The 13,839-nt window shown below is 43.1% G+C and overlaps 1 protein-coding gene across 1 annotated transcript in view; it reads right to left on the bottom strand.

The window, feature by feature from the left end:
- ADGRV1 (adhesion G protein-coupled receptor V1) overlaps nt 1–13,839 on the bottom strand; it is a 675,247-nt gene that overhangs the window by 359,049 nt on the left and 302,359 nt on the right. Inside the window, exon 79 of the mRNA XM_045285199.1 lies at nt 12,059–12,159. Within this exon, the coding sequence (XP_045141134.1) occupies nt 12,059–12,159 (101 nt within the window). The remainder of the gene's footprint in view (nt 1–12,058; nt 12,160–13,839) is intronic.

Consider the following 13,839-nt stretch of genomic DNA (forward strand, 5'->3'; position numbering starts at 1 on the left):
TTACAACTATAATGTATTTTGTTTATAAGAAGTAGAACATTCCAAAGTTACATTTTTTTAAAAGAATTTGAATAACCTCCTTAAACTATTCTGGGTCTTTAACAAGGAACTGAAGATATGCGAAGTGTATTTTCCAGAGAAAATTATGGTGATGGTTTTAGACTACCAAAGAATGTCCTTTAGACAGCACGTGCCCAGGTGCCATCACTGAGCAGTCGGTTTGATTCACAGGGAAACACAGAGCAATGTGTCCAACTCTCAAGGACCCAGGACTTCCTGGAGTTAGGAAAGGCATAGACGAAGCCCAGAAACTGTGGTCCTGAGATAATCTTTCAAACTTACACCAAAAAAACAAAAAAATCCCCTGAAGTCTTCCTAAAACCAAACATTTCAGCTTGATAAAAAATATTCCTCTTGAGTATCACGCTCTTTTAAGAGTTATTTCCACGGGCTCGGAGGGACAACAGCAAGTAGACAGACTAAGAGGAGACTTCGGGGGGAGTGAGTTGTCATGGGCGCTGGACAACTCAGAAAGGACAGGGAGAACACGCGCACAACTCCCAGAACGCACGCGCCCAGCGCCACGGAGGAGCTGTGTCGCGACCAGCAGCTCCCTGGTGTGTGCTTTGCTGCAGATATCCTCCACAGCAATAGCGTGAAATAATTTTTCTTTAGAAAGAAAGTCTTTTATGAAAAAAGTTTACCATTCCCTTTGCCCTCGGTTTTTTAGTCATTTAACCAGTTTTCACTGAAAGACTAATATTTGCCAAAATGCTTTATGTAGGGTCTAGAAACACTGTGGAAAGCAAGACGGTCAATTGTGTCTAGTGGAACTTACATTACAGGGCGTCTAGAAAGTAGAGAGAGAGGTGAAGGAGACAGAATACAGTAAGTAAGCAGCATACTTCAGATACCGAGATATATGACATGAAGTAAATGTAACTGTGACGAGACATTTGGAGGCCAGGGGGCTACTCAGTGCGACTGGCTTGAAGTGAAAACACACTTCAGTAAATGAAGGACAGAGGGACATAGGAAGAGACAAAACACTGGGGCAGAGCATTCCAGGCTTGGAGCTTAACTAGACACTGGATCTAGAATAGTCAGGAACTGCACAGGTTTAAGGAAGTTTTAAAAAATCACTACAATCGCTCAGAGTCGAATGGACTGGGCATTCTAAAAAAAAGTCAGGGTGAAACAAGAGAGAACAATTTGAAGGTTACTATGGACACAGAAGGGCAGCGATTCCAAGTCACCTGCCCCTCTGAGGAGGGCGATACCTGGCCATCTGGACCCATCTGGACTCCCGCCTAGAAAGCCCTATTGGGCAGTTCTGGTCCATCACAGAGGGTCACTCTGTGTCCACATCAACTTCACAGCACACAATAGCCTTATAGAAGAGAGATGGTCTAGCTGGCACGATGAAGTGGTGAAATTGCGACCAAAGAGACAAATAGGATATACTTGGAGGTAACGAAAAAACACATTTAATCCCCAAACATGTTTAATTTAAAAAAATAATGAATTCCATGCCAAAGATTTCAGTGTAGGCAAACACAGGAAACGTGTACCCAGAAGTCAGTCTTCATTCAACTTGCATGTTTACATTACCGGCAGGGAGAAGAATGTAAGGGGGGCTGGGAGAGGTCTGAGGGGTAAGGTCTATGGGGTCGCTACGGAATTTCCATGTCAAATTGCATAAAGTCATTTGCACACGCCATCTTCAACAGATGAAAATTGGCAGTGCATACAGGTGGTTGTTCTGTAACACTTCTGTCAGACATTGAAAGTCACCCTTATAACCCAAATGGCGTGCTTACGGCCAAGGCCCTCGCCACCGCGAGCAGGAAACAAGTGTTCACTCCTAGGAGACAGTGTCTGAATGGGGCTGTGCCAGGAAGTGGGTTCTAGACTGCGCACAGCTCACAGTCTCTCGGAAAGACTACTTTGCTTATATGACTGTTGTTATTTTGGTCCTCTTATTTATCTTTTGACATAGCACTTGATATAAAAAACAGTGATCTCTTTCCCCCAGGGACTTAGGCAGACAGGCAACTAAACACAAGATACTCCGTGAATGGATCAAACAGGAAAAGCTAGGAGACACCACTCTCTGAGACTTCATTGATCTATTTGTAAGGAGCCCTCGTTGAAACGATTCACATGAAGCAGCAGGATTTTAGAAATCGTTAAGAGTAAGGTTGAAGCAAGGCCTATTTTGATGGACATACTTGTATACTAGTGGGGTAAATGTTAAATGTTGCCGCTGTTAATTTCTTTACAAGTCGTTTTGAGAAGACCTTACTATGTGTCATGGAAGTGGAGGAGAAATGGAAGGCCAGTGTCCCCCCTGGGACGCTGCGGCCTGCTTTCCGGGGTTGCGCTGGACTTGAGGGCAGTGTGTGGGAGGCGGCCTTTGCAGAGGGCTGCCGAGGGAGCTGTGGATAGGACCTCTGGAGTTGACAGACTCGGGTAAGGGCCAGACTTTGAAGGGTCTCAGATGTCTCAGTTGTAATCTAGAGACAATAACAATATTAACTATTTCATAAAGTATTATAAGGACTACATGGACTTAGGTATATTATCAAATGCTTATCATCTCTGGAAGTAGAGTTTTCCAGTAAGTAAATATCTCTATTTTGAAGATATATGCCTTCTTCACATCCAAGGGCATACATACGCACTCGCTCATACACATGTACGTGTGTTATGTTTCTATGAAGTGAGCTTGTGCACGAATATGGATATACATACACACATACACATGTCTGTTAGGTGACATCCAGCTGGTTCTCGCTCATAGCGACCCCATGCATAAAGAACACCGCCCAGTCCTGTGCCGCCCTCTCCGTTGTTCTGTCTGAGCCTCCTGTGGTCGTGTCAGTCCCCCTGGCTGAGGTCTCCCCTTTTTCCACTTCCCTTCTGCTTTGTCCAGCACGGTTCCAGGGTCTGCTCTCTCCCGATACTATTATCCAAAGTACGCGAGACTAATGTACATATTAGTTCAATCCAAGGCACACATTTAGTTCTTGAGGGTCCAACAATCCAACACAACAACACTTGAAAATACTCAGAATAATAAAAATAAGTAGTCTTTTTATTGGAAAAATATAAACAGCCAAGGTTAAAGAGAGTCTATACAGCTAAGGTGGTCCAATAGACAAGCCTTGATAGGGCGCTGGGTTGAAAGGTGTGGAAGCAGGTGTACTAGTGCCACCTACTTGGAAAGAGTGGGGCTGAAAAAACGTGTACCTTCCTTGAGTTGATTTAAGAAAAGCTCAAGAAAAGAAAACACAAGTCTAGTTTTGCAGAGAACATTCAGAAGCGTTCAACTCAGAGTAGCAACCGAAAAGCCTCTGCGTGCAGTGTGGCCTCGGCAGCCATGCTTGTCCTTCGCCGGCCTTTCTCCGCCAACCCCGGGGCTGGCCCAGCACCGAGCCTGGGCCAGGGTTTGTACTTTGTGCTTTCAAACATGATTGGTTCGTCTGCTCTGTAGGCAGAACTCTGAATGTCTTCCCACTGCGAAATCAGCAATTCAAGGATGTTACCCCAACTGTGGTAATTCCAAAACTAGGGCTTTCCCCCCTATAAATCAATATTCATGACAGCTATTCATTAAACATCCACAAAAGCAAATTTTCCCATATGCCGCTTTTCCCTCGTTAGAGACATCAAAGCAAGTCTTCTAAAAGTCAAGGATAGTTTATGTTTTTGAGGCTGTAATAAGAGATTCTCAACCAGTATTTTCTGGTAAAGTCTAGATTTGCCTCACAAATTTTCCTACTAACAAAAGCCATGTTGCAAACATGATCATGTCACTGCACCCTCACGCAGACGATTACTCACTCTTTCTGCTGCTGTGTGCTTCGGCAGCACTTGGGAAAGTTTGGATTTCCCAGCAGTGTGACCAGCAGGCTATTTTTGTATCTTAAGTGTTCACTTATTTTCAATTTAGTGAAAACAGTTTATGGTTCAGTTGAATAGGGAAAGCCTGCTGAGAAAAAAGAAGCTGTGCTTTATTATTGAAAGATTTTTAAAAAGACAAAGGAAAACTGAATATTCAAGTGAGGACAAAAATAAAACACATTGTTTGATTTCAAAATTTGTTTAATTTCAAAATTTGAATTCCTCAAAGTATAATGTTGTGATGCTTGCTTATCTAGTGTAACACAAAATTATTTGATAATCATGTTATAAATGTGATTAATAAGTTTACAACAGTACCAAAAAAAAAAACCCCATAAGGCCACCACAAAAGTTCCCTTTCAGTCAATACAAGCTGGGGTGCAGGGTGGGGGGAAATGATAGGAAACAAACTAACAAGTGTGAGATCGAGTGCCAGTGTCCCAGATAACACGATTAGGATAGATGTAGTAGCGGGAAGTCTACTAATAAAGAGGGGCCAGAGCAACCAAAGATAAATAAACACATGAACCAAAGAGAACTTTCCTAACTCCTGCCACCTTTCTTATGACACCTCTGGTCAGAAGGAGGGAACAGAGTGGGGTGCGGTGGAGAGAGGAGGAGGCTGGCAATTCTGGCGACAGCCCAAGGCCCAGCTTCTCTTCAGAAGCCTGGCTCCTGGGCCTCAACTGTCCTCTTGGCTCTTCTCCTTCGTCTTGCTTTCTTTTCTGTTATTTCAGTGCCATTTTACAGAGCAAACTCATTTTCTAGCCAACCATCTAGACAAGCTTTGTTGCAAAACATTCCTTGCAATTCCCTCGGTATTCCAGTGCTCTTCCCTCTTCCTCCCTGGATCCCTGAAGCATCGTTCTCTCCTGCCTCTCCGCGAGCGACTGTCTTCTAGCTTTGTTCGGGAGCAGACTGGTGCCCTTTGGGGCCAATATGGTTAATCCCTTAGTTCTGACGAATATGTGCCTCATGTTTCCTCTCCACCCATTGATTCCTCGGAACATTTTATGTCTAATTTTCATTAGCTCACGCCACGCTTTCCAGCAACCTTTTTCCTGCCAAATTTGAAGATTAATCTCTCATTGATTCGCTGCCCTCCCTTTTGAATGTGTTTTTAATTGGGTTTTTGTCTTCAAAAATGTGTGCTGTGCTTTATGATCCTTCTCCTTGCATACATGCATTTTGGAGTCAGAAAGACTTGTGTGCAATTTCTCTCCTTTCAGTTTCTCTGAGAGTTAAGGCAGGTGAATGAACTTTTTTCTCAGAGGTTCTATTTGCAATCCCGGGCTAACAGGACCCACCTCATCTGATTGCTATAAACAGGAAAGGAGACACGCTAGTCAAAGCACAGCCTACTGCCTGTCCTTTGCAAGCCGGTCATGCTGTTAACTACATCTATTCTATAGCCATAAAGTCTCTATACAACGTGCCCCAGAGGATGGATTTTACAAAGTCAAGACCTCCACTTTTACTCACATAACACCTTACCCACTAGGGTCTGGAACTTTAACCCCTTATGTTCATGGTTTCACTTACCCTTTTTTATCCCGTTTAGCTTTCCTGTTTAAACCAAACGAAACCACCAGCTCACATCATAGTCACCTTGAAGCCTTTGACACTGCCTTTGGTGATAAAAGCCAATCAAAACGTCTCACTCCTATGGAGTCCATACGGACTTACAGCGACTCTATAGGATAGGGTCGAATTCTTCCTGTGAGCTTCTGAGACTGTTCAATCTTTACAGGAGCAGAAAGGCCCCTCTTGCTCCCACACAGCAGCTGGCTTCTGAATGCTCACCTTTCAGTTAGCAGCCCAGGGTATAACCACTGTGCTACCTCATCAAATGTGCATTTCTGAGCCAGCAACGTGGGGAAAAGACCGAGTGGCTGCTTGAGCTAGAACACTGGTTCTTTCCCTTATTACTCTGTGCCCGGGAGACACTTACGTAAACTCCTCCTGCCTCCACTTCTCATCTGTAAAGTAGGAAGAAGATTCGTCCCTATTTTATAACACCTACCTCATATAGTACCTACAAGTGTTACATGAGTTGTCATAAAATAAAATTTGCAATGTGCTCTTTTTATTAAGTGTACTGTTATTAGTTCTTATTCCGTCTTTTGAATTCTGGTTGTCACTGCCCTTGTTCATCAGCCAAGCTCAGCCAGATGATGGTACCAGCCATTCACACCAACTCTGTCAATTCCCCTCTTTGACTCTAGCTTCTCCTGGGCTATCCCTCAGTTTTCTGCCCCATCCCAACGCCTCATTGATAGAGGAATCCTCAAAACCCTTCCTTTCATCTGTGGCTTTGTGGAGAGACACATGGACACTGGGCAACCCCCGCACCTGTAGGAGTGCAGGTGTGTGTGTGCTCATCTACGTCTCTTTGTACCTCTCCAGGCATCAGCCAAATCTTACCTCCCTTCATTCTTGCTTCAGTGCTTTCCTCCCTGTCTTCCCCCCTGCCTAACTGTGCCACATTCTAACATGTAAGACATCACACACCCTTCAACGGCCATTTGCTGCACAGAGACTTTGCAGACTAAGACCCCATCCTATGCACAGCTCGCTGGAGAAGAGCCGTCTCTGCGTATATTCGGTCCCTGTCATGAGGTCACTGTTTTCGGTTGCTGGTTACATGCTGTGTGTGTGCACAGCTTGCTTGGCATGCCCCATGGCACAGTCTCCATCCTCTGGACGTGACAGATGAGGTTACTGAGGGACCTGCTCTGAAATCAGTAGTGGTCTTATGATGGTGTTTTGTTTTACATTCGCCCCTGAATGATGACATGGGTATCCACAGTCATGCGTGTGACATTGTTTTGGGCGATATTGAAGAATATACCGAAAGTAAATATCAAAGAGTTTAATGCATCCAACTGCAGTGCATTTTGTGGCTGCGGGCAGAATGCTCCTCAGTCACCTCCAAAGAGCCCTTCTCTACCTGAAGAGCAGGTGCGGTTCAATACCTCCGAACAGTGTGCACCAAAGTCCCCCCTCAGCATCGCAAAGTGGAAAAACCTACAAGCTCATGACAGGGAGCAAAGACCTTGGGGGCCAGAGAGAGTGGCGGAGGTCTGGCGAGCATTTCTTCCTAACGGTCTATCGGTCTATCGTAGGTCCAAAAAGAACATTGGGAGTTCCTAGAATGTGTGAAATGCGACGAGAAAGATCAGCGTGGATTCCTGATCTGCACGTTGAGTCGTCTGTACATTTCCTTGTCTATGGACCCTTGCGTTTCTAAATAACTTAGCAGGGAACCAGAAGAAAGGAAGCAGGAGGAAGCAGCTGCAGGCCGGGGGGTTGAGGGTTGGAGAGATAAACGTTTATGATAGTTTTAAAACAATGAAGGACATGCCTCAAAGGAAAGCAAAGATTGACTTAATTAATCCATACAGAAGAAAAGCGGTTAGAGTATGAATTTAGTAATGATAATAATAGCAGAAATTGGAGCAAACACCACCACCAGCGATGCATTTGGGTCTGAATCCGGCCGGCCTCTCGTCTTCTGGTCTGAACACGCAGGAGCTGAAGATCCACCCTAGATGTACTCGTCAGAGTCTGAATGTGAACGAGCTGAAGACGGTCACGGTTAGTCCTAATCCATTAATATCCCCGCTGACACACCACTGTAACTGCTCCCTAGAGGGATGCTGCTCCGGGTTTCTCGTGCTCCCAGGCCTCAGAGCAGAAGTCAGTACTGAACCCATGGACTTACACTCTCCGATACTTTTCTATACCATACAGAAAAGAGAAATAACAAAGGATATTCTGCTTACTAAGTGATGGAACAAAACTTCCCTCTAATGAAAGGTGTGTCTGGATAATAAGCATTTTACATTTTTCAATCTTATTCTTTGTCTCCAAGTGATAAAAAGTATGGTTATTAGATATAGGTTGTCGGGCATTGGCATTCTCAACAACCCAGAGGAAACAGCTGTAAGGGACCTAGGGCCTGCAGCAGCCTCCAAGAGCTTGCACATCACTCAGTTCTGAACCAGAAGGATGCACCCAGAGGCTTCTCAGAGGCGCTAGCTGCCCAGAGTCAGAACGACATTCAATTCAGGTGAAAACAGGATCTTTGAGCAATGATGTGTGAACAGGATGCTATTGGGGAGCCAAACATTGCAAACTGAGTTACTCTAAAACATTATAAAATGAGGAAACATTTTGCTCAGTTTTCCCAAATTTGGCTAAATTCCAGAGAATGGTTCTGAATTTTTAGGGCAATATTTTTCTCCATTCTTTGGAAGGATTCTGCATGTTCAGGGGCTACCAAAATCCTTAAGTATTTCAAATTTTCAAATATTCATAATATGGCCTGAATTAAGGCAATGAGTGAATTTCCTGACAAATCTAATCATATGTTCTGGATGAAAATGCTCAATTACAAAAAACTGATTAGACTCTATAAATAAGCAAACTAACAAAAATAGAAGGAAAATCAAGTACCAGTGAGATTTTAATAGTTCATGGAAAATGGAATGAAAGGATACTGGGCTTTTTCATGAACTTTTTGAAATGCCCTGAAATTTCCTCCTTGCTCAATATTTTTAATCAGGTCAAATGCATTTCTAGCTTATCAGCATGTTTTCTATGAGGAAACTTCTGTTCTTTTTTTAGATTATTAGAACTGCTTTTCCTGAGGGAGCCACCAGCACCGAGAACCCTGAACTGTCAACGTGTCCTTTGTCCTGGCTGTTTACTGGGCTTATCAGGGCAACTGGGAGGGGGGGGGGGTTGGGGGGTGCGATTCCAAGATAAAAATGCCAACGATATAATTAGATGTTTTCCGAGAAATATTGCCCAATGCAACCAACATTGATTTGCTATTTTCACTTCATATTGGAAGTGAGGGCCCCATAATTCATACCGTTCACTCACTTTTCATAGATGGTGAAGAAAAAACTAGGCCGTTCACCCATTTTTTTATAGATGGTTAAGAAAAAACTAGGCATTGAAGAAAAACATAGTTCTGGTAAACAATACTGTCAATATGGAACTTATCTGTAATTCTACTGTGCTACAATTAAGTCTTGAACAACATGTCTATGATGGTTCCCTAAATACACTTTCAACCCCAAAAGCCCACTCCTTAAAATTTATCAAAGCCTAAATGTAACGATGAACTTGCGTTAAGGCGCTGACTCTGTTGAATGATACCAAGAGGAAGTGCTGTGCAGTCGTCTTTTTGGTGCTTTATTGACGCACTTCTTCCGATTGCGAAGCAAGGAGATGAAAAGACAAGGTCGGCGATTGCAAATATGTGTATGCTGTGTTACCAACGAAAGCTTTTTAGCCTAGGTAAGGAAGAGAGAAGAAAGCATCTCTCGACTTTTCTCCTGAACTCCATCTTTGAAACAGATCTGACAAGCAGTTTTGCGGAAAAAGCATCTTCTACTGCCACCTGCTGGAACTGTATAGTCAATGACTCTCAGAGCTGCAGGGATGCCTTAACACGACCCCAGATGAAATGGATGCAGGCTTTTAAGGCACAGTCAGTGTTTGGATTCTCCTCTCTACCTATCCACGTATGAATAATAAACTAGAGAAGTGGAGAAGTAAGACAGACCCCACTTGGCCAGACTCAGCCACCTGTCTGTTACGTGGAAAGAAGTCTGGGCCCCTCACCTTTCCCTTCTTCCCTTCTCCACAAAAGCTGTTCCATTTGGTAGGAGGCCCGCCCTCGGAGTGTTCACTGCCCTCGCACTCTGTGTCAGCTACAGTCTTATCCAGTCAACCCAAATATCACAGGCCACACTGCATTTTTTAAAAGACTTCCCTAGAGGATGTATAAGAATTTCAGTGTAACAAAAATGGGGGGAAAAATCGCAATGATCTATATATAACCCTGGGGGATGGAAAACAGAAAAGTGGGTGAAGGGAGACATCAACCAGTATAAGACATGAAAAAATAATAACAATTTATAAATTATCAACAGATCATGAGGGAGGAAAGGAAAGGGAGGGAAAAAATTGAGTAGCTGATACCAAGGGCTCAAGTAGAAAGAAAATGTTTTGAGAATGATGATGGTAACAAATATACAAATATGCTTGACACAATGGATGGAAAGATGGATGTGATAAGAGAGCTGTATGAGCCCCCAATAAAACGAGTTTTTTTTAAAAAGTAAAAGAAAAAAAAAAAGGAGGTTCCCAAACAGGAGACCCAGGGCTGGAACTGGAATAACTTGCACCGGCAAAATTCTGTATCTGGGGCCAATAAGCACAAGCCCACTATAGGAAGAGACAGGGTGAGCCTGTGTTTCTGCAGTCAGCTTCCTTGCCTTGGAGGGAGCCTTTTCTAAAAGACTTAGGGGAGATTACGTCCCTGTCACTGAAGATATTTTGTAAATCAGAATAAATAGGAAAGCCATTTTCTGAAAACAGTTCTTTCTGTCAACAATACACAAATTCTTCCTGCCCAGAAAAAAAACATGGAAATTATTCTGTAGCTATCTCACACCACAATTCATATATCATATAACTTCTCCTGTCATGCTGCATCATATATGCCAAAATATGCCAAAGGACATGGATCTGACAAATCATTTTCTCTTAGAGTGATGTTAAGTACAACATGAAGCACAAGACCATGGCCCAGCATACAAATCCGGGGTCTTTCTTTCTTACACATCCCTAGACATGAGCAAATGTGTCTGCTAGGACACAGAGGAGTTGTCTGTAATTCTACAGTGCTATAATTAAGTCTTGAACAAATTCTGCTGCCAAAAAAATCACCAGAGTGGGTGGTGAATAGAGCCAAGTAAACTCTAATTATGGAAGGCGGGTTTTCTAAGATCTTACATACAAAAAGCAAAGGCAAGATCAGACAGTTAAGACAGGTTACCAAGGCAATGTAAATAGCCTTGTCAAACGTAAACAGGTAATTTTAAAATTCAATCTAGGGCCCTCAGATGGGAATTCAGCACTGAATCTGTTCCTGAAAAATATAGTTCTCAAATCTGTATACACCATTGCTACAGGAAAGGCAAAAATTCTAAGGTCCCACCTAAGTTCCCATATAATAGTTCAGCTTCTCCACTCACTGTTGATTTTTGTTTATGTTGCTGTCCAGAGTTCAATACCACGTCCGTTCCCATTTTAAAAGAGAGTATACAAATCCTAATGGTGCAGCAGGGTCCACTCGCACACATTGCTTACACCCGGCATCCAGGACCCAATCAAGCCACAGCACACGTTCTTACCCCAAGAGTGCTTCTCCATATCCAGAGAACAGTATTAAACAATATACTGAGATCGCTATTGTCTGGATCTCTATTTGCAGGCACAAAGAGAAAGTGATTCTAATTCCCCCCTGTGATCATGCAAACATCCCTTCCTTCTCCTTGCCAACCTCCTTGCGAGCTCCTACTCATTCAAGTCTCAGTTCAAACATCACCTCCGCTACAAATGGTGCCCTTCCTTTACTGGGAAATGAACCTATGTCGCAAAGTCGTTTCTCTGTTTCTCCACACCACGTTAGAGTCACCTACATCTCTCTGCTGCTTCTGACTGTGAGCACCTCATGACCAGAAGAGGCCACTTATTTCTTTTACTTTGACTTTTGTGCTTTGAACTATCTGCTTTGCATTGCGTGCCAGTGGTTGACTGAATCACACTAATTATTCCACAGTGCCCCTGCACTGTTCCCCAACAGAGGATGTTCCACCAAACGGTATTCTAGAATGTTAACTAAAGCATGTTATCTAGATGCTAGGTTTTAAAGTACAGATCATTTTAGTAACCCTCATGCTAAAGAATTCATACCACAGTATAAGATTTTATTTAAAAACATAAAATTTGTCAATTTCCGTAACATGTTAATTCTCTGTCTACCTTTTAAGAATATATTTAGCGTCGATTAGCTGACAATAGGTTGCTTTGTGTTAGGAAAAAGCTGCTGTTTTTAAGCAATGTTATTAGATACCTCCCTGCAGAAAAGTTCACAAATAATCGCTTGGACCTGCTGTTCTCACTTCCTTAGACCGGCCCCTCCCTGCCGCGCTCCTTCACAACACAGGAGTGAAAGAGCATCTCTTCAGCACTGTGGATGCTACACTTTACTAGTACATTCAGTTCAAGGATCCCTGGTGAAGAAACAGGAACATCTCATGACAAGTCGGCAAACAAGCCTTTCTCCTACCTGGGTCCCTAAGCTGGCTGCCATCATGTGTGTCAGAAGCTTAGCGGCGAACATGGAGTATCGGGCACAGAGGATGTGGGAAAGAAGTGCCAGGCACAGACCTGTAGAAACAACAACAAAAAGGGCAAGCGTGGTTTTATTCGCCATAAACAGACAGGCAGTACCGGACCGAAAAGCTTCGGCCACACTTCAGTCCAGGAAGCACAACACACCTCGGCCGCGGTGGTGGGTAGCCTGGACTTCAACTATAGTTCATTTTGCATGACAAAACTTCACACTTAGTCCAAACAATCATTTTAACTTTGAAATAGCTACTCGTTTCCCTATGCCAGTGAATAGAAATGAGAAATTGAGAAGATTAATAACGGTCACTAAGCATTTAGTGTTGGATGTTTACATTCTTCAAGTTTTGTTGTTTAAATTTTCTTAATGAAATTCCAATGCAAATTTTTAAGAACAGGTGACTCGGCTAAATAAGAGATATTTAGGGAGGCAAATAGTATTTTTCAAGCATGAAATGGTGAATGCTTCTACCAAAATTCTGGTTTGGTAACTGTCCCTTTTGATATACTAGGAATAGTCATGTAATTACAACAGTGGTAATTTGAAATGTTAAAGGCAACCTTATGCTCTAAGTGCCAAAGCCAGAAACAGAGTGTATTCTTTCACCCTGCCATGACTGCTAACCTGAACATCTACATTTCTAAATAGTACAAATAAAATCATTTTTAAATTTCAAATCTACTTAAATGCAACAATGTACACCATTTTAAGGGTGTGGTTAGAACCTCAGCTATAACCCACAAATTATTTATCATGCAATTCATTTCAAGGTTTTTAGTGCATACTTCGAAAACACTTTCAGCCTCTAAATTTTTAAATATATTACATGTAGGCTCAAGGGGAGACGGGACAGGGAGGAGATCATTGTTAATTGTGCATTTACACTTAAGTATTTGACTCCATTCTTCTGAAGAGGGATATTTTACCTAAGATTGATCAAAACACAACAGCTGGCACATGTGCTGTTTGCGGTACACTTTGTATGCATGCCCTACTTACAGGCTACCAATGCCTCCGCTGCATGTCGTTTCACCATTGTTGTGTGGTTGTCTCCATAAAGGCATGTAACAGACCTTTTAAACAACTGCCTGTTGACAGAAGTGGAGTGGACGTATAGGAAAACCCACGTGGGCTCTGAGGGATCATTTTCTGTGCAGAAATGCCTGCCCTATTCCTCCGGGGAGGTGCTTACAGTGGTTGCTTCAGGGGTTCCAGCTCCACAAGGAGGGGGAGGCCCGGCATTAAGCAAGGCCTGGCAATTTGGCCAAGATATCTGTTGGAGTACATTTTAGGAAGGCTGCCAGGGGGTGTTCTAGGACAGATGTGCTAGTCCTGGGGCTGCCTCCAAATCCACCCACACAGGTACAAGTTGTATCTTCAGAAACAGTAGAGTCTTGTCTGATTTTGCACCTTTCCTGAGTAGCCTACAAGCTATTGGAGTTGAAGCTCAGAACTGACGAATATAAGCTTGAGTTCCAAGATTTAGTCCGTCAGCTTTGACTAAAGGGGTGTGTGTGTGTGTGTGTGTGTGTGTGTGTGTGTGTGTTTAATAGGATTAATACATGGCTCAAAAACAAGACCATGGTATATTCTTTATCATAAACCACTTGATCACAAACATGTACTTCGTTTTAAGTTTGCAGCAGTAGATGGTAGCGCTGTGAGCCAAGGGGATTAGCGTTAGGTAAGGGAGAAGTACGCATGACTAACTGGTCTTC

This window comes from Echinops telfairi, unplaced genomic scaffold (genome assembly GCF_000313985.2).
Source record: "Echinops telfairi isolate 266 unplaced genomic scaffold, ASM31398v2 ScPeMD7_7469;HRSCAF=8507_1, whole genome shotgun sequence".
Classification (NCBI taxonomy): domain Eukaryota; kingdom Metazoa; phylum Chordata; class Mammalia; order Afrosoricida; family Tenrecidae; genus Echinops; species Echinops telfairi.